At 46.3% G+C, this 26764-nt stretch overlaps 1 protein-coding gene across 2 annotated transcripts in view; it reads left to right on the plus strand.

Annotated features, from left to right (window-relative positions):
- Positions 1 to 200: 200 nt before the first annotated feature.
- Positions 201 to 26764, plus strand: part of STK26 (serine/threonine kinase 26) — a 58606-nt gene continuing 32042 nt past the window's right edge. For both annotated transcript variants that reach the window (XM_026653078.2, XM_026653079.2), the window contains exons 1-2: positions 201 to 424; positions 510 to 621. In XM_026653078.2, the coding sequence (XP_026508863.1) occupies positions 580 to 621 (42 nt within the window). In that variant the 5' untranslated portion in view covers positions 201 to 424; positions 510 to 579. The remainder of the gene's footprint in view (positions 425 to 509; positions 622 to 26764) is intronic.

Genomic DNA, 26764 nt, shown 5'->3' on the forward strand with positions numbered 1-26764 from the left:
GGTGGGGAGGTCTCCCCTCCCCAGGGGGTGCGGGCACTGAGAGCCCCCAGGCCCCCTCCCCTCCCCCGGGGCTCCGCCCCCCTCGCCCCCGCCGCCCGTGGCCCCGGCTCCCCTCCCCGTGGGCGGCCCCGAAGGCGGGGGGCGGGTGACGCGGGGCCAGGTCCCGGCGGCTCCACCCCGCGCGGCCGGAGCCCAGTAGACGGAAGGACGGAGCCGCCGCCGCCGCCGCACAACAGCTTCCCCGAGCCCAACATGGCGCTGGCCGCCGCGGCGCCCTGAGCCCAGCCCCGGACCTTCCCGCCTCACCCCACCCCGCCGGGGCCATGGGCAGAGCGGGCGGCAGCCGCCGGCCAGGCCGCGCCTAGAGCCCCGCCGCGCGGGCATGGGAGAGCGGCGCTAGGCGCCCCGCAGCGACCCCCGCCAGGTGAGCCACGGGGCCGGGGAGCCGAACCCAGCCGAGCCGAGCCGAGCCCGGCCTAACCAGCCTCCCTCCGGCTTTGTCCTTGCAGGCCCCGCCGCAGGCAGCCCCTCCCGGCCGGAGCCGCAGCCAGAGCCCGCCGCGGGCGGCGCCCGGCCGCCATGGCCCACTCGCCGGTGGCCGTGCAGGTGCCCGGCATGCAGGTGAGCGGGGCGCGCCCGGCCCGGGCGGGCGGGCGGGAAATGGAGGCCGGGGAGCGGGGCCTTCTCCCTTCCCCGGAAGCGGCGCTGCCGGGCCGGTGTCGCGGGGCGGGGGGGGGCCGCTGGCAGCTCAATCCGGGCGTAGGCTGCGGCCTGCGCGTGTCTGGCCCGGCCCGGCGTGACAAGGCCGCGGGGGGAGCGAGGCGGGCCGGGGCCGGGGCCGGGGCCGGGAAGTCCTTGGGCAGGACCTTGGCCGGGGCGGCGGGAGGGAGCTGGGGGTGTCGCCCCCCCATCCTGGCGCCCCTCGGACGCCGCGCCCGCCGGGGGGGTCCCCTGCTCCCTAGCAGGGCTGGGGGGGTATGTGGGGTCTCGGTTCTGGGAAGGGGGCTTTGCCGTCCGCATCCGCAGGGCCAGGGCGGCCCCCTCCGCCCTCCTGGGGACTTGGCTTTGTTCAGGGGCAGCCGCCTTTCATCCCGCCGCCCCCAAGTGCTTTTCAACGGGTTAACCCCCAAAGTAACTTCGTCTCTGGGTGCGTGTGAAATGACCTCTCCGCCCCGTGGGCAAGTGGACGGAAGACAGGACTTCCCAGGCTCCTGGCACCGGGCCTGTGCTGCAGGTTCCCAGGAGACCACCTGTTTAATGGAAAGAGATGGGGAAAGTGGAGCCCTGCCTTTATCCGGGCTGGCCGCTAGCCTGCTGTTAGGAGTTGTCCTTCTCTTGGAAGTTTTCAGGCTCGGCAAGACTGGGAACCCCCCTTAAAAATGGGTTTCTGTATAGTTGTTGCTGCAGCGTGTTTGACGATCCATTCTGGTTTTCACAACGAACAGCGCTGTACCTGATGGTCCTTTTTTCCTCTTTCTAATGTCATAAAACAGATTTAGGGTGGGATTTTCAAATGAGCCTATAGGAGTTAGGCACTAAATGCCCATTTCGGTGGGATTTGCTCATCAAACTCCTTAAGCCTGGGCTATGCTAGGAAATTAGCTTGTTATAACTATGTCTCTTAGGGGCTCTGTCAACCTAGCTATATGCATCCGAAGAAGTGGGTTGTAGCCCACGAAAGCTTATGCTCTAATAAATGTGTTAGTCTCTAAGGTGCCACAAGTACTCCTGTTCTTTTTGCGGATACAGACTAACACGGCTGCTACTCTGAAACCTAGCTACTGTCTGTCAGGGAGGTGGAGTACCCACCCTGACAGGAGAACTCCTTGTGTTGGGGTAGATAGCATCTTCACTGCAGCGCTAGAGGGGCACAGCTGTACCAGTTTATGTGTAGACATATCCCTATTTTCCTTTGAAAATCTGAGCCCTCTAACTCTCCCAAATGAGTGTGATGATCCATAATACTGATGCTACAGTGTTTTCAAGACTACAAGCCATTTCAGCCCCCCACTGAGACGTTCTATTATTGGTATGTCTTAGTTTTTTTGTAAAAAGCTTAGTTTTTGTATAAGAAATAAATAAAATATTTGTATCTTAATAGTTGTGTCTAATGTTTCTAGTAACATCTGTTTCTCTTTTTTCCTCTATCTAGTTTAAATGTCACTTTAAATGTTTCTTTTGTTTTTTTTTTAATTGGTTGAGTGGTGTGTGAAAAGTAAGAGAATTCTTCTGAGATGGTGTATGTCCATAAACTCTGGAAGGCTTTGTGCCAGAATCATAGATGGCACAGCTACAAGAGAAAACACCGAACCGTAAAAGATGGAAAATGCAATTACTATTTTCAAGTTTTCCCTTCATTTTGCAGTCATGCCTGTGAAATCAAGGAAGAAATTAATACAATACCTTTTAGGATGTATGTTGGATAATTCTATGTAGAGTAAAGGAGATTTTAATACTGCTAGTAACAATATCTTGAGTGTGATTAGATGCAGCTTGTAAGTATTTATGGAATGTTTACCCAAACACTATAATCGTATGCTTTCCAAAAATGGTGAAGGCTAATGAACTTTCAGCAAAGTAGGCCAGGCTAGTGATAACATTTGTAATGATAAAGTTAATACCATTATTTCTAAAGATCTGCACAATTTTTGTGCTTTTCTAAAACCTGTTGAATTTCTCCTGTCAAAGAAATTGCTTCACCAATTTTTGATGGTGCAAACAGCTGTGAAACCATACTTTTGCCATACCAATTTAACCTGCCAATACAATTAATCTCCATATTATATCAATATTATTGATGATACATTTTTAAAAATTTGAAGCAAGGGAGAAGTCTTAGTTTGAGCCTTTTCTTTCAGTTATGTCCAATGGTGTGACATCTCTTCAGATAATTTTTCTTTGATAAGCATTTTGGACACTTTCTATCCCAAAATTCTATAATCTGATTAGAATCATAGAATATCAGGGTTGGAAGGGACCTCAGGAGGTCATCTAGTCCAACCCCCTGCTCAAAGTAGGACCAATCCCCAACTAAATCATCCCAGCCAGGGCTTTGTCAAGCCGGGCCTCAAAAATCTCTAATGAAGGAGATTCCACCATCTCCCTAGGTAACCCATTCCAGTGCTTCACCACCCTCCTAGTAAAAAGTTTTTCCTAATATCCATCCTAAACCTCCCCCACTGCAATTTGAGACCATTACTCCTTGTTCTGTCATCTGGTACCACTGAGAACAGTCTAGATCGGGGCGGGCAAACTTTTTGGCCTGAGGGCCGCATTGGGTTTTGGAAATTGTATGGAGGGCCGGTTAGGGGAGGGGGTCGTGGCCCAGCCCCCACTTCCTATCTGCCCCCCCCCCCGGACTCTTGCTCCATCCAACCTCCCCCAACCCCATTCAACCCCCTATTCTCCGCCCTGACCGCCCCGACCCCTATCCACACCCCTGACCACCACCCCAAACACCCCTGCCCTCTATCCAACCCCCCCCCGCTCCCTGCTCCCTTACTGTGCTGCCTGGAGCGCTGGCGGCGCTACAGCCGTGCAGCACAGAGAACCGGGTCAGGCCAGGCTCTGCAGTTGCGTTGCCCCAGGAGTTCACAGCCCCGCTGCCCAGAGCATTGTGCCGGCGGCGGAACGAGCGAGCTGAGGCTGTGGGGGAGGGAGGACAGCAGGGGAGGGGCCGGGGGCGAGCTTCCCGGCCAGGAGCTCAGGGGCCGGGCAGGACGGTCCCGTGGGCTGGATGTGGCCTGCGGGCCGTAGTTTGCCCACCCCTTGTCTAGATCCATCCTCTTTGGAACCCCCTTTCAGGTAGTTGAAAGCAGCTATCAAATCCCCCCTCAATCTTCTCTTCTGCAGACTAGATAATCCCAGTTCCCTCAGCCTCTCCTCATAAGTCATGTGCCCCAGCCCCCTAGTCATTTTTGTTGCTCTTCGCTGGACTCTTTCCAATTTTTCCACGTCCTTCTTGTAGTGTGGGGCCCAAAACTGGACACAGTACTCCAGATGAGGCCTCACCAATGTCGAATAGAGGGGAATGATCACATCCCTTCATCTGCTGGCAATGCCCCTACTTATACAGCCCAAAATGCCGTTAGCCTTCTTGGCAACAAGGGCACACTGTTGACTCATATCCAGCTTCTTGTCCACTGTAACCCCTAGGTCCTTTTCTGCAGAACTGCTGCCTAGCCACTCGGTCCCTAGTCTGTAACAGTGAATGGGATTCTTCTATCCTAAGTGCAGGACTCTGCACTTGTCCTTGTTGAACCTCATCAGATTTCTTTTGGCCCAATCCTCTAATTTGTCTAGGTCCCTCTGTATCCTATCCCTACCCTCCTGCATATCTACCACTCCTCCCAGTTTAGTGTCATCTCAGCAAGTTTGCAGGGTGCAGTCCACGCCATTCTCCAGATCATTAATGAGTATATTGAACAAAATATCCAGGCCCCAGGACCGACCCTCAGGGCACGCCGCTTGATACCGGCTGCCAACTAGACATGGAGCCATTGATCACTACCCGTTGAGCCTGACGATCTAGCCAGCTTTCTGTCCACCTTATAGTCCATTCATCCAGCCCATACTACTTTAACTTGCTGGCAAGAATACTGTGGGAGACCGTATCAAAAGCTTTGCTAAAGTCAAGGAATAACACGTCCACTGCTTTTCCCCTCATCCACAGAGCCAGTTATCTCATAGAAGGTTAGTCAGGCATGACTTGCCCATGGTGAATCCATGCTGATTGTTCCTGATCACTTTTCTCTCCTCCTTGCCCATTTCTTTATCTTAAAATATGTTTAATGTATTGATATTCTACTTTCTTGGGCTGTAGTATAGCCCAGCAAGGACCCTGACATTATCTAAAACATTGTTTTCCAATATTAAACTTTATATAATAGTACATTTCCTTCCACTACTGTGTTTAGTTTAACCCAGACCCCTTGATGTACACATGTAGACTTAAAGCACATTTTCCTTAAGTGTTCATAAGTACATCTGAGTAGAATTGATGTTTTCTCCTTGAGACTATTTTTTTTTATGAAGACAAGTATACGAAACATAAAAAGCTTTTCTAGAATATAAAAGATTTGTTTAGTGTAAAATTATTCTGCATGGTATTCCCCTTTGCACGTTTTACTGGTCTGTGACTGTTAAAGAAACTATGAAAGAAGTCATTAAATGATTAGGGGATAGGAATGGTTTTCATCCATTTTTTAAAAATTTGAATTAGTATTTAATGAAGGTCACCTGAGTAATTATTAAAGCATTACCTACTTCTGGTCAGTGTTAAAATAAATGCATGAGGTTTGATTTAAGAAAGTGTAAACAGATCTGAGTTTGGTGGAACAAGATCCAAAAGTTGTGTTAAAATTAGCACTGTGGGAAAGTTTGTCTGTAATCTCAAACCATCATCTACCATGTAATGTGGAAAGGATTTTTTTGTTTTTGTTGTAGTGTAGGAGTTGGAAACAGAATTTATGGTAGGGAATCTGCTGTAGCTATAACGTTTTCAGCTGTATTATGATACTTTTCCCTTTCTGTCCATTATTTAATTATGCATAAAAGCAAAATAACATTCCATGAACAAAAACAATGTGGTGATCTATTATATTGCTTGTATGCTAATTCCCAGACAGAAATTTTGTTAACCTAGTGTTGAGGTTGCACAGAGATTTCTTTTCTTCTTAGGAAGAAGCCCTTAAAATGCTTGTTTTTTATTTAAAAAAAAAAAAAGTAAAAAAAATCCAAATGTTGGAAACTATGGAAAGTCCACACAAAGGTCGCTAAAGTAATCCTAACTCTGCCCGTACATTACCACCCTGACAGCAATAGGATACTCTGAGACAATTGTATTAATTACACAGGTTTATCTCATGAGTAGCTACAAAAACACTTCGCATGGGTGCATAGACTCCAATATTTTGTACAGCTTATACTCAGTTCATGAAAAAACATGTGTAATCAGGGATTGCCAAGTACAAATAGCCTGCTAAATACATCCTCTTCTGTAGGTTCCATATGCACAGACACAGAGCTTTGTTAGGTATCTGTGTATTCAGATTTATAAGCCAAACTCATAAAATGATAGCACATAGATTAGAAGAGTAAAGGCTAGCATGGTGATGAAGCATCATGCTTAGTGTTGGAAATGTGTGTACAATACCAATGCTTGGAGGTTCAGATTTTTAACATTCTACCTGCAGATTATATAAATAGTATGTTCTACAAATTTAAGATTAGAACAGAAAGTGAGAGATTAATGGAGCTACAGGAGCACGGTTAAGGTTGTCATTGATCTGAACCAGGGTTTTCCATGGCTTCCAATGTGTGTTTGGAATTTGTTTTGTAACCTAACCCTAATTTTAAATTTCCATGCTTTTTGGGTTTTTTTTTTTTTTTTTAGTGGAAAGAAGAGTTTAAAATAGCTTCCTACTGCTAGAATAATTTAGTGTCTCTCTGTGAAATCCTATTCCACAGAGGCCCCTGAAGTAAAGTGCTTCTAAGTATAGATTGTGGGAGCTGTCTTGCACTAACAGTTTGGGGGTGAGGTAGGGGTATTGCTGTAGTTGGAAGAGGGATGTTGTGGTGGGATGCTTAGTAGGAGGGCTCCTCTCCCACTGCAGGTCTTTGATTTAGCTGGCCAGACGTTTATTTGGAAGGGCCACATCAAATACAGATGAGCAAAGGCTTTAATATCCCTGCCATGCCTTTCATTTCAGATGGGTGAAGCCTGAGATGAGTCTTGGAGAGCCCTTAATATTTTACTGTGAAAATCATTTGAAGTTGGTCTTTCCATCTTTGATTATTTTCTAAGTGTATAGATGGATAACCAAATAGCAGCTCAAGAATGGACAGTTAGACACTTAAGAATTAACAGGAAAATTGCCTTTAAAGTTCCTGATGAATCATTTGTGCTTTCCAAAGGCAGTCCTTAAACCCCGTGTGGAAAATACAATTTTTGCTAGTCTTTATGGCTCCCCCTTTCTCCACCAATGGAAAATCACTTGAGAAATAACATCTTTTAGTTGGAGGAGTGGTTGGTGAACTTTTCCTTTCCTGCTTCTAATTTGTGTGTGATCTGAATTCATCTAATATTCAGCACTGGTGGAAATGTGTTGGGATATTCTGACTATTGGGTACAAGTAGTGGGGGGATTATGTGGAGGTGAGGATATTTTGTGAATTAGTTATGACTGAATTTGAGGTCTCCACCTCAGTCTCAGGTGGGAGAAGTGTACTGGAGAATATTTGGGCTGATTGACATTCTTATCCCATGTAGTATTAGATGATGCTTAATTATCTACCTCCCAATTTAACTTTTGGTGAAAAACGCATTAAAGGTGTATCTTTTTTTAATTTTAGTAATTTACGGTGTTTTCACTACTTGGCATATGGGTGTGTTACATATAAAAGTAAACACCAATAAAGCAAATAATTGGAAGTAAGAACAGAGATGCCTTAGAGTGGACCAGGGGCTCACAAACTTTTACATATTCTAGAATCACATCTTAATAGACTGTCTTGTGGGCCACTTCTCCTTCTAATCTCAATCATGCAGACAATGTCGGTGATCATACATCCTCGTTGGGCAAGTACAGCAATTGCCTGTGTGCAAAAGCAATATTAGGAAAGTAGTCTCCTTCATTCTTTCTACCACTGGTTCCAGTCTTTCTTTCCTTGCATATCCCTGTTGTCTGGTCTTGCCACATGCTGCCTGGTTTCCTTATGCCAGGGGTCAGCAACGTTCGGCACGCGGCTCGCCAGGGTAAGCACCCTAGCGGGCCGGGCCAGTTTATTTACCTGCTGACGCGGCAGGTTTGGCCGATCGCGGCCCCCACTGGCCGTGGTTCGCCGTCCCGGGCCAATGGGGGCGGCGGGAAGTGGCGCGGGCCGAGGGATGTGCTGGCCACGGCTTCCCGCCACCCCCATTGGCCCGGGACGGCGAACCGCGGCGAGTGGGGGGGCCGCGATTGGCCGAACCTGCCGCGTCAGCAGGTAAATAAACTGGCCCGGCCCGCTAGGGTGCTTACCCTGGCGAGCCGCGTGCTGAACGTTGCCGACCCCTGCCTTATGCCATAAACATTCCTCTTTCTGGTGGCTCCTTTGGCATCTTCTGGTAGTTCTTCATCTTGTGTAGTAGCAACTTTTGGAGAAGGCAGCAGGAAGAGCCTAACTTCCTGTAGAAGCAGAGAGGAGCAGCCAGCTCCATGTGACCTGTCAGCTACTACACCGTGGTCCACAATTTGAGGACTACTGGATTAATCAAAAGCTTCGCTGAAAAGATGAGCTTTGCTTTCTCCTTTGAAAGTTAACACACTGGCTCAGCTGGACTACCAGGTCAAAGTATCCTGTGGCTGGGCACTGGGGATCCTCAAATGGGAACTCTCTTCTTCCAAACCTTGAGTGCCTGGCGCGGGACTACTCAAAAGAGGTTCAGTCGGTCTCAGAATGGGTACAGGAGGAGGAGGAGATGTATGGTGCCTATCTTTTGCAAACTACAACAGAGTGTTATAGGTTAAAATTAACACCTTGAACCTTGAACCCAGAACCCATAGCATAAAGAATGGATGAAATGAGGCTTTAAGTTTAGTAAGGAGTAAATAGGGAATACTACTTTAACGCCTGGAGTTGATGCACTGGCAAAATTAGGTTCCTTATTAGGCTTAGGCACTGTATGTTTGGAAATGTGTCAAACTCTCTCTCAGTAGCTCTAAAGCATCTTGTAGTGTCCTTATACATTGCAGTTCTGGGAATATCATCACTGAGCATATGACTTACTACTGAGTGTGAGCAGTGTTGGATATAAAGTACTTAAATGTTTAAAGGAAGGCATTGTACAAATGTAAAACTCTGGGGAAGGATCCAGTCAAATATCTGTTAATTTATTCCTGTACTCAGAAATTAATTGCATTCAGATGGTTCCACAGTGATCTTGAAGCAGCTTTAAACTGTTATTGCTTCAGCATATACTGAGTGCTGTAGAAACCAGAAATTTGTCTAGTGAAAACTGATAAGCTTAACTGTTTAGGACACCAGGCTTCTAAACTGTGACTTTTGTGGCTTCCTGGTTTTCTGTGCACTGTGATTTTTGGGCCATAATAAAAATGCATAGCTAGACATTTGGAAACTACTTAGTACTATGAAGGGCTGTGGAGAATTTGGCTCTTAATTTAAAGTAGTTCTGCTCTGAGAAGCAATTTGTGTGATTCCATGTTCAGTCTTCCCGCAGTTTATGTATCAGATGTGCTTGGTGTGTAAGTAAATTTTTTTCTAATTGCTAGCCCTGCAAACTCAACTTGAGTTCTAATAGCCAAGCTGGGTTCCTTCCATCTTATGCATCACCAATAATAAAAGTTCTCTGCAACAAATTAGGCTTCAGTAACACCTGTGATGTCTTATGGTCTTCAAATTATGCTGTCAGTGACTCCCTGTACAAAGTATTTCCTACTCTGGAGTTGTACAAGTGTAGCTGATTGGAACTTTGCAGACAGTGCTGTTTATGATGCATGAGAGAGGATAGAATCCAGAGCGCTCTCTCCTGTGGTTTTCTTCAGATTTAACAGGAGTAAAAAGCTGTGAAAACTCACTTGGCAGCAGATCTGCCTCTGGAATCAGATCGGGGATCAGGTCTGTTGAGTAAGATGATGGTGTTTGTATAGTCATTTTTCAGAATGCCAGCTGCACTAATGGCTCTTGGTTGAGTTGGCTCAAAATATACATTTTGAAAAATGTAAACTGATAGAAATGTTTTCATTGCAGTTCAAAATATAATGTTAGAGGCCTTTTTAACAAAAGCATTCCCAAAACATTGCATCTACACTACATGAGAACTTGGAAGTGGAACCGAATCGTTGTTCATCTTATTCACCAAATGAAAGAAATGCAAAAATTGTGCAGCATAAATAGTAGAAACTAAATTAGAATTTATAGTAAATGATTTCAGTGTCTCCTTATATAATAATGGAGGTAACCACATATCTAATCTTGGACTCTCTAGGCTGTCTTTAATGAAATATAAAGATTTCTCTCTTGTGGATTTGTAAAAGTAAGGCAATCTAAGTTAGTCCAGTAAAGAGAAGATTTTAAACCTAGGTGTCAGTTTCTTCCTGTCTAGAACACTAGTTCTTGTGAGTCTGTCTGGGCAGTTATCAAATTTCCATCCAGAACAAGCTCTAGAGAAATAAGCTGCATGAATCAAAAGAACATTTGACTTGGCATGTGCATGGTAAATCAAAGAATCTATATCAACATGTTTTCTATTCACGGCATTGTAGTGGAAAAAGGAAGTTTTCTAACTGAAAAACCAGGGTATTTATGTAGATCTGCTTGTTATTTTGTTAGATCTGTGTGCACATCAGCTCTACGGAAGGGGTTCTATTAAATATTTATCTACCATTTGGTCAGTGCTTAATATATACTTTGGCTCTCGTGGATCTTTACACCTTTTATGTCTCATTCTGACTGGTAAAGCCAGTACAGGCTTTCAGGTCATATAGACCCTGATTTAGGAAAACATTACTATTTCGGAAGGCTACTCAAGAATATACTTAAATGCTTTCTCGAATTGGGGTCCTATTTAATAGATATGATATAGCCTTACATATTATACTCCTGGGGGAATTCTGTGCCAAAAAATAAAAAATTTTGCACACAATATTTTAAAATTCTGCAAATTTTATTTGTCAAAGTAACACTATGTAATCATGCCAGTTTCAATTATTTTGGTAATTTATTTCAAAATACCTGTCAGCAAGTATGTCTGTAACAATACAGACATACACAAAAATTCCCTCAGGAACAGAGAGTTAAAGAAACCCCTACAACAATCCAGTTCCTGTTTCTCTGCCCCCTCCCTCCCCAGAGCCCAGCCATGGCTTCCCCCCTAGCCCAGACACTCATATTCTTCCCTTTCCTCACCCTCCTCCCCGCCCAGACACTCACATCCCCTACCCTCCAGAGGCAGGCTGCGGAGCCCTCCCAACTCAGACACTCATCTCTGCCTCCCAGATCCCAGGGATCCAGAGGGAGAAACAGCCTCATGCTGGGTCCCGGGGCTTGCATGGAGTTTCCTGCGCGCTGCCACCTCCTTCCTTCAGGGCGTACTGGGAACTGCAGCTGCTGGGAGCACTCCAGTTCCCGCCCCATGGCCTTATCTTCTATTTGCAAGCTGGGCTTTGCTGGGTCCAGTGGCTCCTAGTAGTGGCCAACATCTCTGCAATCCATTTCTGTGGGGGGGAAAGGAAATTCTGCACACACAATATTAATTTCTGCAAAATTCTGCATTGCGTAGTGGCATAGGATTTCCGCAGGAGTAATATTAGTTGATTCTGAATATGAAATTAATTTTTCAGTTAGATTCATTAGGTTTCAATTGCTTACTCAAAATACGAATGACTAGGGAATGCCAGAAAACATTAATTTGTTCCCATATATTTAAAATACGTAATTTTATTGTATTGACTGAAGCTAGTTTTCATGAAAGGTCTTGGATTGACAGCCTCGATACTGAACAATTTAATGCATGGAACAGATGCCATATAAGCTTTGCTTCAATCTTAACAGAGAGCAACCCTCTAGAGGTGAGAGGGAAGTGCAGTCCCTACTCGCATTCAATCCTTGGGACCTCCTATGCTTCCAATAGGGTGTTGATAGTGATGACTATATCTGTGAGGTGGAGATCTTTAATTGGATTGAGAACACAAAATCATATCATGTAGGCCACTGAATATCAACCAGAGAAGTTAATGTTGATAATCTGTTGATGGTTTAGGAGGAAAAGGCTTTTATACATACCATGCTCCCTTGTGCAGAAAGAAAAACAGATGTTCATTTTGTGTATATGAAGCATTATTCATTAGGTGAAGGTGAGACAGTTATGTCTTTCTGTAGATCTTCAGTCTTTACAATTAACAGAATAAGTTACCTTATGTCATTTAGTTGGTCTGTTTAGGTTCCTCAGTACTGATTGGGGATCGGAGCTCCGTTGCGCTACACACTATGTAGACATTCTCAGAGATTGTCTGCCTTGTCTGTTTAGATTATAAACTTCGAGGCACGGACCAAGGCCATGTCTACACTTACAAGCTTACAGCGGCACAGCTGTATCAGTACAGCTGTGCCGCTGTAAGATTGCTTGTTTAGCCAAATTATGCTGACGGGAGAGAGCTCTCCCGTCGACATAATAAAACTAGCTCAACGAGCAGCACTAGCGATGTCTGTGGGAGAGCATCTCCTGCCAACATAGAGCTGTGCAAAACTTAAGTCACTCGGGTGTGTTTTTCATACCCCTGTGTGACAAAAATTTTGCCGACATAAGTGCTAGTGTAGACATGATCTAAGAAAGCAATATTATCCCTACTTTGCACGTGGGAAATTGAAGCAGAGAGAGAGAGCGAACTGATTTGCCAGCCAGGAATTTAATCCAGGTCTGCCTACAAATACATCGTCACCTATAATAACTACACTGTTTTGTACCATCTTCCTTTATCAGTTTAGGCCAGGGGATAATTTCCTCAAGAAAGATAAAAATTTCAGATCGGAATTTTTAGTTTTCCCACTTCAAGAATTACTCCGGGGGGAATTTTGTGATGCTGTGCATGTGCAGAATTCATGTCCCGTGCAGATTTCTTTGCTTCCCTGCAGAAAAAGACTTTCTGTTGAGGAAGCAAAGGGAAGCCGCAAGAATGGTCATGCATGCGCCCCTTCCCAGCAGCGCAGGCGTGTTGTTTTAGGCACCCAGCGCAGCTGCAGAGTGGTAAATCACTGCGGGGGGATAGAGAAACAGTGGGTGCTAGGTGAGACCTATCCCCATCTGCCAAATCCCCATGCATTTGAACCCCCCGCACACAGCCCCACCTCAGCCAGTGATGCCTACTCTGCACTGGGCTCAGCTGCTAGTCCTGGCTGGACTGGGGTGGGGGAGGAGCGTACTTCCCCTGCACAGAGTGGCCGGGGCCAGGTCAGACCCCTCCTCCCCCAGCCCCGGATTCCTGTCCCCATCGCTCCTCAGCTATGGGAGGAGGGCTCTCTGTACAGAGAGCTGCTCCCTGTCTGCCCAACCCTGGGCATCTGGACCCCCCGCTGAGGCCCACTCCCACTGCATCCAGACCACCCCCTCAAACTCCCATCCTGATGATCCCCACCCCTATGCACATGGACCACTCCATGAGCTCCCTGCATCTGAACCCTCACCCCAGTGAACTCTAGCCAGCTGCACCCAGATCCCCCTCTGCATGAGTTACTGAAGTCCTCAAATCATGGTTTAAAGACTTCAAATTACAGAGAATCCACCATTTACACTAGTTTAAACCTGCAAGTGACCTGTGCTGCTAAGAAGGCAAAAGACCCCCAGGGTCTCTACCAAATTGGCTGGGGGGAAATTCCTTCCTGACCCCAAATATTCTGGTGTTTTTGTTTGCTTAGACTGTAAACCCTTTGGGCAGGGAATGGATTTTATATATATAGCAAGATGGACACCTTTCAAAAGGGGTGCTCTGGTCAGATTTCTCTCTTTCACTGCTAAGACACAAGCTTACAAACAATGCTATAAGATGGGCACCTTAAGTCAGCCGACAGAACAGACCTGTAAAATGAGAGCTAACACAAAATTACAATTTAAAGAACAAGTAGTAATCCTCTAAATACATGCATTTAAAGCTAATCTAGAAAGCCAATGAAGCAAAGAACTCAGACCTCACTGGCTGGCAGTTGGAAGGAAGTTAATAACACTTGGAGCAGCAGCTCCTTACATAATACCTCACCAACTGTTTAGTTCTGCAAGAGAGCACGCATGCAGCTCTAGTCATATCTTTCCAGAAGATTCTGCCTGTGTGGCACAAAAGCCCCACAACTGTAGACTTGTACTGAAGAAACTCTGAAGGAGAAAACATCCCAAAAATACTCAGGTATCTTTCTGACAATTATTAAATTCCATCTTTAACTAGAATTAAAGCAAATTAACGAAACGGTAGCCCATTATTGTTTTCTCAGTACTTCATTTTAAATATATTTGAAGAGCATACTGAGCATACAATCAGTTTTACAATGTCTTTTTTACATTCAGAGAGGTGAAGTTGAAAGATTTAATTTCAAGATAGAGCCCTGAAAATAATGAAATCTGGGAAATTGTTTTTAACTATTGCTTAGATATTTTAGAGGCATCTATCAAAATATAACAAGGTTTGAGCAGCTAAAGACCCATCCAGTAATAAATATTCCACCATGTGCCACATGCTATCAACTACAAAGATAGGTTAGAAATCATTAAGAGATGGAAGCAAAGATCATTTTTCAAATCTACACAATACTGCAGATAATACACATGTATTATTCAAATAAAGTTCAAGTGCAGAAGATGAAACCTGGCACAAATCCAGTCAGAAAAGCACTATATAAAGTGGGGCTAAAATACTGGCTTTTTACAGATACCACAGAAATTTAGCTCACTACTTTCCATAGATGGTTACCAAAATTAGACCTCCAGAAACAAATTTCAGAGGCTTAACATAAGACGACCAATGACAGAATTATCCAGTAAAATTAAAAATGAACGCAAATTTATTTGCTAGTTCAGAAAATGTTACTAGTTAGCAATAATTTTAGGTTTTTTTTCTCATACAGAGAAGTTACCCAAAAAAGACATCGGTAAAGATTTTTACTACTGCAACATCTGCTGCAAGGAAAGATCTCGCTAGATCCCCTGCCATGTTGCACTTCCAACAGAATTGAGATACTGGCACGGAGTAGCTACTGCTGTTCTCTGAACTCCTGCTTTGGGCATATTGAAAAATCTCAGCAGTTAAGAGAACCAGGAAGCATTCATATCTAAATGAATATTGAATTTTTAAGGAGATGACAAAAGTTATGTAGTTAAGTGTAAGAGCAACAGAATTACTTGGATTCATCCCAAACCAACCACCACCCTAGTAATAGGTGTGTCACAATATTGCTTGTTTAATGTTCAACTGTTAAACTGAATGAAAGACTTTTCCAATGTATTATTGAGCTACCCGTATTACAGGTCACGTTCCCTCCCTTTAAAGCAAAAACGAAACGAGATCGAAAATATTGCTCACTATAATCAGTAAAACACGACAGAATTAGACACGTTTGCCATAGGTTCAAAAAACAGCCAGTATCAGTGATTTTATAGGAATATAAATATATACTCCTGAGGAAATTCTGTGCCAAAACAATAAAAATTCTGCTCACAATATTTTAAAGTTCTGCAAATTTATTTGTCAATAAATAAATGTGGAGGCTCCATTATGGCAATGGGGAGCACATGGCTTTAAGCCATGTTCATCGTGTACCCAGTACCGGTGCCCATTAGTGACCCCCATGATAGCTGTTCGAAGTGTCTGGGGGAATCACACAGAAAAGACAAGTCCAGGATCTGCAAAAACTTTTGCTCTCAAACTCAAAAGGAGCGGGATCTGTGCTTGAGGGCCCTCTGCACTTCGTCCTGCCTTGGAGCCCTCCCAATTGGACTCCACACCTAGTACTTCGGCGTCAGCATGCAGTACCCGGCACCATTCTCCCCTGCTGTCAGCACCACAAGACAAGGGGGCTTCGGGCAAAGGACCTGTGTTGGGCCACGTGCCCACTTGGAGCTACATGGGGATACTGCTGTGGTTGGATCCCCTAGCCCAGCCAGGGATCCGACTCCCGGGAGCGGCAGGGGATCCCGGCCCCTCATAGGGCCACCTGTGCCCGAAGTGGCCCTGGTGGCCAAGGACCAAGTAGGCCAGCCGGCACCACAGATGCCAAGCCAGGCGATGGACCCGGTTAAGGTCCAGACCTCTAAGGGCAAGCTCCCTCTAAAGCAATGGAGGGTCACTGGACCACAGGTGTTGATCCCCGGCACCGCAGCCTTGGTCTCCGCTTAGAAGACCCAGGTCCCTAACACCAAGGTTGCCACCTATGAGGCACGGGATGACCGAGTCATGATGCTGATCCCCATACCTGTGGTACCGCTGGGCCTCCCGCCAGCAATCGCCACAGCGCAGACCCCCTGGCGTCAATCCCCCTCGGTGCAGGATCATTCCCAGTCGCGGCACCAGTCTCCGACTCCGCAGTACCACCTTTCAGGCTGGCACCGTTCCTCGCCCTTTCCTTACTGGTCTTGGACGAGGGTCAGCCTACAGACTGAGGCATCTAAGGCTCTGCCCTGGTCGCCAGAAGGGCAGTGATCCAAGTTAGAGGAAAAATTCAGCCCCTCACCTAGGAGAAGCAAATCGCCAACGCCCCACGGGAACGGCACGGTGGCGTGGCAGCAGGGACAGTGGCCCATCCAGTGGCAGTACTGGAGCTTGTGGGGTGTACCTGTCATGCTGGTCTCGTACACCCACCGTTCCTCTCAGGCAGCATCGGACAAATTGCCTCCGGCTCAGCCGGCACCAGAGCACTGTGCCGAGTCCGATGCAGGAGCGTCGCAGCAGGCCCCGATGCCCAAGGAGCCGTCCCCTGGCAGGCAAGGGGAGCCGTCCCTCCCCCCGTGGTACAGTCATCTCCGGACTAGGCGGTAGTGGGCCCCTTGCAAGTGATCAGCCCCCCCCCCCCCGATGACTTCAAAGAGCACCGGGCCCTGCTCTAAAGAGTGGCTGCTAACCTGAACTTGGAGGTTAAGAGCTAGCGGGGACCTCTTCAATGTCATACCCTCCCCCCTGGCCCAGGTCACATTGCTCGTCCACCCAGGGGTCCTGAAAATTGCCAAGTCTGTGTGGCAGACCCCCCCTTCCATTCCACCTACCTCCAAGAAAGTGGAAACAAATATTAGTCCCGGCAAAGTCCCTGGTAGTGTCTGCCATCAATGAAAGGGCCAGGCCAGTGGCACACCCAAAAATAAAGATGCCAAGAGACTGGACTTGTTTGGCAGGAAAATTTATTCAGTGGCCAGCCTGCAGTTTCAGGTGTCTCACCATCAGGCCCCGCTAGGCAGGTACAACTTCAACTTGTGGGACTCCATCAGCAAATTCAAGGAGGGCCTTCCACAGGACCAAGCCTGGGAGTTTGCTACCTTAGTGGACAGCGGTGACGAGAGGCGCCTTCTGGATGGCCTGGGTTGCTACGGACTCGGCGGCCAGGGTGGTCACCTTTGCAGTTGTCATGAGGTGCAGATCCTGGTTACAGTCCTCCGGGCTGTCCCAGGAGATGCAGGCTACCCTTCAGAACCTCCCGACTGGTGGTTAAAAGGCTGATCCCGGGATCAGGTACTGTGTCCTCTCAACCTGGTTTGCTCCCCCTGTTGTGACCTGGGGCTGTTAATAAATGAGACAAAGTCAATCTTAGTCCCGATGCAGCGCATAGGGTTAATTGGAGCAGTCCTCGACTCTCCCCGGGCCAGGGCTTTCCTCCCTGAGACCCGGTTCCGGGCCATGGCAGACCTGATCTCGTGTAATCAAGCTCAGCGTATCACCACCGCTCATACGTGTCTGCGGCTGTTGGGCCACATGGCAGCCTATACTTACGTGGTTCAGTATGCGTGACTCCACCTCAGGCTGCTGCAGGCGTTGTTGGCATCGGTCTACATCCCCAACAGACAGCGCATGGACCGAGTAGTCAAGATCCTGGACCACATTCTGTCATCACTTGCATGGTGGCAAAACCGTGCATTGGTGCTGGCGGGAATCCCGTTTGCCCCCCCCCCCCCCGTTGGTTACCCTAGTCTCCGATGCTTCGGACCTAGAGTGGGGAGCCCACCTAGGCAATCTCATCACGCAAGGTCGTTGGTCCTGCCTCGATTGTTCACTACACATCAATATCAAGGAGCTCAGAGCGGGCCGCTTGGCCTGCCACACCTTCCTACCTCACTTAAAGAGCAGTGTGGTCCAGGTCCTGACTGACAGCACAGCAGCTATGTTCTATATCAACAAGCAAGGCGGAGCCAAATTGTCTGCCCTTTGCCAAGAAGCAACATGGCATCCATCTTGTAGCTGCGCACCTCCCCAGGGCCAGGAACGCTTTGGTGGATTGCCTCAGCAGGACCTTCTCGTTTCGCCACGAGTGGTCTCTCCATCTGAAGGTGGTCAGCATCATCTTTCACTGGTGGGGTACTCCCCAGGTGGACCTTTTTGCGTTCAGGCACAACAGGAAATGCCACATCTTCTGCTCCTTTCGGGGGTCCGACAGAGGCTCTCTGTTGGATGCTTTTCTGCTCCTGTGGTCGGGGGCTCTAATGTATGCCTTTCTCCCAGTTCCATTGATCCACATGAAGATCAAGCGGGACAGGACGAAGGTGATCCTCATAGCGCCGGCTTGGCCGCGCCAACGTTCAGCACACTGCTGGATCTCTTGGCGGCTGCTCCATTACAGCTACCGCTCCGGCCAGATTTGTTGTCCCAGAATCGCGGTGCCCTCCTGCACCTGAACCTGGCAGCATTGCACCTGACAGCTTGGCTGCTGCATGGCTAAATGCCGGAGGAGCAGGAGTGCTCAGTTGGAGTCCAGCAGGTCTTTCTGGGCAGCAGAAAGCTCTCCACTAGAGCGACCTACACGGCCAAGTGTAGGTGGTTTATGTACTGGACCTCAAATAAAGGCATTCGGCCCAAGTGGGCTTTGCTGCAGTTGATTCTGGACTACCTTCTGCACCTCAAGCTCCAAGGTCTGTCCCTTTTGTCCATTAAGGTCTATCTGGCTGCTATTTCGGCTTTTCATCCACCGTTCGAGGGCAGGTCTGTTTCTGCTCATGACATGATTGCCAGGTTCCTCAAGGATCTCGAGCACCTCTACCCGCACATCAGGGACCCAGTCTGAGAGGGCATGGGGTCGGTGGTGCCTGATATACCAACGCATGAGTGCGGCACTCAAGTAGGCACCGTAGCCAACCCTGCGGATATCGCTAAGGAAAATGTCTCCGACTGCGCATGTGGGTGCGCACACATCTACAATGGAATGGACAATGAGCAACACATCTCGAAGAACAGTTACATACGGTAGGTAACAGTTTTTTCAGGGGGCATGGATCAGCATTCACATCACACTCCCCATCAGTACCTGGCCTGCACCGGGGAAGCTAATGATTCAACTAACTGACCAAATTCGGTGATGAATCCTGGTCACGTGCCACCTGAGGCACTTTGCACATATGCTAAGAAGATGGGCTTTTGAATACTGAGGATCAGTAAAGACAGTTGTGCTTATACTCCTATATTCTCATCAGGGCGGCTCCAGGCACCAGTGCAGCAAGCGCATGCCTGGGGCGGCAAGCCCCAGAGGGTGGCCTGCCGGTTGCTGTGAGGGTGGCAGGCAGGTGGCTTTCGGCGGCGTGCCTGCGGGAGGTACGCCGGTCCCGCGGCTTTGGTGGCAATTCGGCGGCAGAGACGCTGAAGGTGCGGCACCAGCAGACCTCCCGCAGGCGTGCCGCCGAAAGCCGCCTGACAGCCGTGCTTGGGACGGCAAAAAACATAGAGCCACCCCTGATTCTCATGGCCAGAGTCCAGGTTGTGAACTGTTAAACTACAAAGCTGATTTTCTAATTGGATTCTATGGCATGCACTACATTTTATGTAAGGAAGAAAATCTGTATATAATAATATTTTAAGTCTTTTCCTATAAAAAGACTGATAAAATGTCTTCTAAAGTAACACGTCTGCCTGTCGAGACACTTTTGTTCATGTAGCAATAGCCATTTTACTGCTGAAACTTAAACCTCTTAAGTATTCAGAAAATATTGCATACATGTCATGACTGTGTAGTTTTTTCTTATTGGCAAGGCTTCAATGCTGCTGTCTCTTGGATTTGAAGGGTGGGGCAAAAGTAAAAGAAACCGTCTTGTGAACCGATAAGCACCGTCTGCCAGCTGAAAGGAAATATGTTGCTGTTAAAAGTAAAAGGCAGACTTACTGTTCCATGCATCATTTTTCCTTTTATCTGCCTTTGCTAGTAAAAGTGGCTTCTGTAATCTCTCAGTACAGTGGGATTTTGAAAGTAGGGCATAAAATGGAGAGAATAATGCAAATGCCCTCCAATAATGAGAGCTATTACAGACAACAGTTCTCTCCTCTTCAGACTTCTGCTTGGTTCTATAGTGTTCAGATAGTCCATCGAGTTAGGTAACTTAACTGTTTAAACATCCTTTTGTTCTACAACATTCAACAAATGAGATTAATTTTGTTTTGGAAGAGAACAATTTGCTGCATTCTGTAAGAAACTGAGAACCAGGTTTAAACGCTAGTGTGGAGGAATCTGTCATTGGATTTAGACCAGGCTGAGGTCTGAAACAATAAAGGGCAGTTAACTTTTTTTTAGCTGTACAATACTGTTACTAAATTAATCCATTCTAAATCACGATAAAGATCCAACAGTATCATTTGCATGTTTTTCATTCCGCTGGTTCAACTACCAGGCAGTACTTTCCTTAAGATATGAATGTTCAAGGTCCATGATCTGAGGTCAGCAGCATCTGAGCAGTAGAGGAGATGTCATAGGTCTAGATTAATAAAAAAGATAATGAATAGATATCTTCCTTTTTTTTTTTTTTTTTACATGTTGGTGTCAACTTATATTTCTGTTAAAATTCAAAGTCAAATCATTACTAAGAATATGACCCGTGTCAAAACGCCTCTCCTTGCCACTCCCTTCTTTCTATCTAGTGCACACTGTACAAGCAAAAGCAGTTAAGCAAGAGACATTGGTGTGTGTTTGCGGGGGTGGGGGTCTTGCTCGTCTCTAAAGAAATGGGGTTTGTTTGTTTTTTTTGAAGTAGGCTGATACTTCTGCCTTTTGTTTTTGGTCACTTTCTGCTGCTCCCCAAATCTCTCCTTCCTCTACTGCCAAGATGGAAAAATAATTTGGGGCTAGAGAGTGATTTGGGGCTGGAAACAGAAATACCCCTTTCATGACCCCAGTTTGCAGCCAGTAATAACATGTATCTACTCTAGAAAGGTCAGAAAAGTTTTATCTTCCCTTGAAGTTCCGAGAGCAGCCTTGAGTGCGCTGCTCATTTTAAGAAAACAGTGGTAGGGTGTCATCAGTAGACTTTTGAAACAGTGGAGTTCTTCTGTGACTACAGTTGTCTCAGTGAAAACAGAGTTCTCCAGTATGTAGAGCCCCTTTGTGGCCAGAAGTGACAGTAAAGCAGAGCTCGCTTGCTCAGGAGCCCCACTGTCTGCCGAGGGATCCAAAGGCCAACGCGCACAGCTCTGAGTATGTTGGATCTCAGATCTGGTTGCCGAACAGCCATCTGTGTCTCACTGCAGCGAAACGTGGCGTGAAGCCAGAAAACATGGCTAGGCCACACTTGCTGTGGAAAGCGTATAATTTATTTTAAAATCATCCACCTTTGGAAGAAGATGACGTGAGCCTAGAAGACCAGAGGTTATGTTTGCCCTAGGATGGGTACAATGTTTAATTACATACAAAAGACCCACATTAAATGAATGTCATTAGGTTGCAAAGTCAAGCACTTGAAAGGTAGAAACGCCAGAGTTACTATTGTTCATGCAACCTTAGTTCTGCTTCCTGGTGCAGCAACGTTGTACATTTAACAAGGTCCTGTGGCCCTTGGAAAGCATTAAAGTAGTGGTCCTGTGGAAACCTGTATTTAAAGAATATATCATAATGCATACAGAAACAAAGAGAATTGGGGAGCTCCTGACCTGTGTGGTGTCCTTAGAGAGGAGGATGCCTGGTGGGTCTGGAAGCTAGTTGGGGAATGATGGGAGGAAGGGCAGCTTGACTCTCCTTTCTGCTCTCTTTCACTGCCGCCAGCTTGCTGTCTTTGGACCAGTGTTTTAAGTGCTGTGTACCTAATAGGTGGTTCTTTCCCTGTCAACACGTTGTCAATTTGAATATGTTCTCCGGAGTGCTTCAAATAGACAACAGTAAAGCTCTTGTGTTTTCTCCAGAGAGGCTTTGTTCTTACCTTTTCTGCTGCTCCTTAGTAGAACAACTTAATATTGTGAAGGGTCAGTTTAATTTATAACAGAAGGATGCTAGTTACTTACAACCAAAATATCTACTCATCCTTGTTAATGGCAGTTATAGCCTTAAATGTGACTTTAATGTCAAATGTGTATTGTTCACAAGAAAAATTTGCAGTTTTCACCCTGGTTCTACAAATCAGGATGGGTTCTTTACTGGTCATGATGCAGGAGAGGAATCTTAGATTTATACCTGTATAATCCATTGCCTTCAAATTATGCATTCAGTGACATCTGTGCAATCCCATTGCACAGTGTGTTTGCACAGCTGTAAATAATTGCAACTCAGTAAACATTTTTTTGAAAGGAATAGAATCCATGTCTCTTAGGTATGTTAGCTGTGTTGTGCAAAGAGAAGTAAAAAAGCAGTAAAAATACTTTAGCGCGTCTTAAAAAAGTCTGACTAAATATATATGCAAGGAACAGATCTGAGTAAGATTTAGAACCATTCTTCACAGTAGAATTGCACTACTCTTTTAGACCTGAAAATTGCTGTTTTCTTTCATTTAGAGTGGGGGAAATCCTTTACATGAATGTTCATTTTGATACTGGTCTCATCATTTTTTACCTTTATTCAAAGATGTGGATATGCTCAATTGGGGCTCAGGAGTTGTTGCGGGTATTTTCAGGGTCACCTAGGTGCTTAAAATGGACTGTAGTGATTTGGTGAATCTTAAATCTATCTTCAGTTCATGCTGGCATAACTTCAATGCAGGTAGTTAGTCTCTGAGACATAGTTTAATTTCTGTTTTACAATACACCTCTACCCCGATATAACGCGACCTGATAGAACACGAATTCGGATATAACGCGGTAAAGCAGTGCTCCGGGGGAGCGGGGCTGTGCACTCCGGCGGATCAAAGCAAATTCGATATAAGCGGTTTCACCTATAACGCAGTAAGATTTTTTGGCTCCTGAGGACAGCATTATATCGGGGTAGAGGTGTACTTAAAAAGTGCTCTAGATATGAGGTGCACAGGATGTTTTAAACATGAATACACTAAACCTACCAATGACCCTGTAACATGGGCATTCTCTCCACTTAGGCAAGTAATGGAGGCACAAAACACTGGGCATGTCTACATGGGGATAAAAAACCTAAAGATAAAATGTCTACACAGCAATTTTTAGCCCTGCAGCCGAACCCAAGTCAGCTGACCCGGGCTGTCTGCAGTCATGCTGAGGGGCTATTATCCCCATGTAGATATGCCCACTGTGGTCATCTAAGAAGTCTGGGTTCTAACCCTGATGCTGCTACGAATCACATGGTGTGCTTTAGCCACAGACCGTCCTTCCTATGCTTGCTGTAAGATACAGATAATAGATTACTACCACGTCACTGAACATTCAGCTTTGACTGTCAGTAATGAGAGAGATCAGATTGCTTTTTGTTTCTAGTTATTGGTTTGATCAGTGGCTTGCTATATCTGGAACTATGTATTAGGCAGCCACAGAGAAATATCATAGTGACTTCTTATAGCAGCAGCCAAAGTTTCCAATTTGTATTGGAGCTCTATCGTACTAGGCATGTCACAAATATAGACACATGGGCAATTTAGTTCTCTAACCAAATTGGCAAAACTTTTTGCACTTCTGGAAGCATTTTATAAAATCTTCTAAACCTTGTTTGTGAGTAATGTCTCAGTGTAGGTGAACTACAAGCTCTGGTACCTGATCACACCTACATTAGAAGGGGATTTCTGTTTCAAATAAAACCCAGGAGACATCTAAAAATCCAGAAAATGTCATCGCTTTCCTGGGCGGGGTGTGGGAAGTATTGTCAAGTCAACAGAGTGAACAAGATGGTATTTGGACACTACTCTCAGAAGGAATCTTGTGAGAGTCTGATACCCAGTTTTTATAAGGCTTGGAAGATGCATCCAGCTTTTGGTTTCATTAGATCAGCCTGTATCTGAGACATTTTGGAATGGTTGTTCCTTGCATTTCTGTTTGCTAGTCTTCGGTGATATTGACTTGAAAGCCATCTAGGGGGGAAAAGGCCATTCTCTGAAGTGCCAGTGACAGCAGCTAGTTTCAAGATCGTTCTGCTTCGGAAGATCTGCAAGGCAGCCATACAGAGTGTATTGCGTACTTAATTAAACATTGTTCTGAGCAGAAGTCTAGCTTTCTCCCTATTGCCTGTATGTGGACGGGGTAGTTTGAGTAGTTAACCCGTGTTTTATAAAATTTATATCCTTACACTTTTCTTAAATATATATCTTAAAAAAGGGCAGCTGATATCCCACGTCCAGCTTCTTTTTAAGAACAGGAACACAATACAGTAAAAGCTGTTTTATCCGGCATGCTGGGTGGATGGGGGGGGAGGGGGGCAGTAAGTGAAAAATGCCGGTTAACCAAGAGGGAGGGAGTTTGGATGCGGGAGGGGGTGATGGGCTGGGGGTTGTGGCGCGGGAAGGGATGTAGACTGCGGGCTCTGGGAGGGAGTTTGGGTGTGGGAGGGAGCTCAGGGCAGCGGATGGGGGCGTGAGAGGGGGTGCTGGATCCAGGGGGGCGCTCACCTCGGGTGGCAGGCTGTGCCGGCCGCTCCTAGGCGGAGGCGCGGCTAGGCGGCTCTGCGCACTGCCCCCACCCCACCCCGAGTGCTAGCTCCGTAGCTCCCATTGGCTGGGAACCGCGGCCAATGGGAGCTGTGGGGGCAGCGCCTGTGGGCGGAGGCAGCACACAGAGCCGCCTGCTGCGCCTCCGCCTAGGAGTAGCTGAGACGGTGAGCTGCCCACAGTGAGTACCCCCTGGATCTGGCACCCCACACCCTCTCCCGCGTACCAACCCACTGCCAGCCTTGCGCTAACCGGGCTATAAACCGGAATTTCAATGAAGATCCGAAATGCCGGTTTATAGAGCTTTCCAGTTGGTGAAGTGCCAGATAACAGCTTTTACTGTATATTGGGAAGTTGCTAGAAGAAGGGAAGCAGAGAGGTTGGAATATTAGCCAGTCAAGGCTTTGAAGAAGATTAGGACCTGGTCTACACTTAAGTTTTTCCGGCATAGCTATGTCTGTTCAGAATGTGAAAAAAAATTCACAGCCCTGACTGTCATAACTATGCTGGCAAAAGCCCAAGTGTAGCTGAAGTTGTATTGGCAAAAAGTCATTTAGCCAGAATAGTTTATTTCATTGAGGGAACTGGTATGAGCTGTACTGGCAAAATAATTCTTTTGCCAGAATAAGTTGCATCTACACTAGGAGACTTTGCCGGCATAACACTGTTGGCAAACTCTTTCTGCTCTTACTCACAACCTCACTCTCGCAGATGTTCTTTTCAGGGAAAGTGATGGATTGCATGAACTCCAGCCACCTTATGCTCATTCTATTCACTGTCTTAACAGGTATGATCCTTCAGTCAATATTTCTCTGTGCAAATAAAGCTTTGTGGCATTGCGTTGGAATGCGTCGTGCAGCTAAGATTTTAAGAACTTCTCTTGGTTAAAATACTCTCCCTCCATAAACAACAACAAAACATGGCTGAAAAGAAATACCTGAAAGACAGGGAAATTGACAACTGGGAAAGGCAAAAGCAAGGCTGTAGCTGCATGTTGCTGAACTTAATACAACCAGTGATCTAAGACTGTATCTCAAATGATACAAGCATGCTTGGTAATTAATTTAATATGTAAAGGCTTACCACCTTGTACTTGGCCATAGCTGAACTGGAATATTGGGCCTGATCCCGGGCTGTGCAACAGATGCTTTTTCCACACTGTGAGCACAGGGCAGCCCTAAAGCTGGAGAGATCCTCTCATGGCCAGCTGCCCCAGCATAGGGAAATCCTTTGGATTGTCTCCTAGTCATGGCGCATAAATTGTGTGGGACTATGCACACTCTGGTGTAAGGGGGAATGACTGGGAGAAACCAGACATGACTGGCGCTTCCTCGTACCCTGGCCATTCCCTACTGCTGTATCCACCTATTGCTGGCTTTGGCGTATGGTGCAAGTTAGAACAGTCTCTTGGACTGTTACAGCTCACATTAGGGAACTAGATCTGCATATGATTGGGGAAGTGCAGTGGTGGTTTAAGTGACCTTTGTCTGCACAACTTCCCACCCTTCTCTATCTTGAGTTGCTCTTTGGATTTCTCCGTCACATACAAAGATCTGGGCCACTGGCTGCAGGCATTTAGCTTCTATTCTGTCAGTTCCTGCAAGTAGCTAGGCACCTTCAACTCCTATTAATTCGAATGGGAGTAGAGGGTGTTCTGCATATTTCAGGACTGAGCTCGCGTTGCTGAAGTTGAAGGCCAACATTTATCAACTTTACCATTTAATTTTTTCATACTGTTCTTGGGAATGTTCAGAATTATTGTATGAGGTTACATTTTCATTTTGTTCTTCCTGGATTGCTTGAGGTGATATCTGAGGTATTGTTTACATACAGCTGCTTCCTGCTTTTAAACAGATTATTTTAAGTGACTGACTCTGAAAATATATGAAAACACATCCTCAACATGGAGATGTAGACTTAAATAATTTAAGTCTAGAAATAAATACTTTTCTGTTAATGAGGAACCTATAAACTTGAGCAGACTTGACAACTTCCAGCGTTTTTGTTTACACGATACCCAAAGCCCTATTTCCCTGCTAGATTTTTTGCAGTGTATACTTCTGCTTATGACTTCAATTTGTCATCACAAATGCAGCATTGTGAGCTCTCTAGAAGGAAAGGGAGAACTTTGGATACATAGTAAAAGTGTGACTGTAAGCCCCTTGGGGCAGGGGACTGTCTTTGTTCTGTCTGTACAGCACCTACCACAATGGGGTCCTGGGCCATGACTCGGGCTCCTAGGTGCTGCAGTAATACAAATAATAACAATATCTGACATACTTTACTGGAAATTCTT

Source organism: Terrapene carolina, unplaced genomic scaffold (assembly GCF_002925995.2).
Source record: "Terrapene carolina triunguis isolate 2854851 unplaced genomic scaffold, T_m_triunguis-2.0 Scaffold131, whole genome shotgun sequence".
Classification (NCBI taxonomy): domain Eukaryota; kingdom Metazoa; phylum Chordata; order Testudines; family Emydidae; genus Terrapene; species Terrapene triunguis.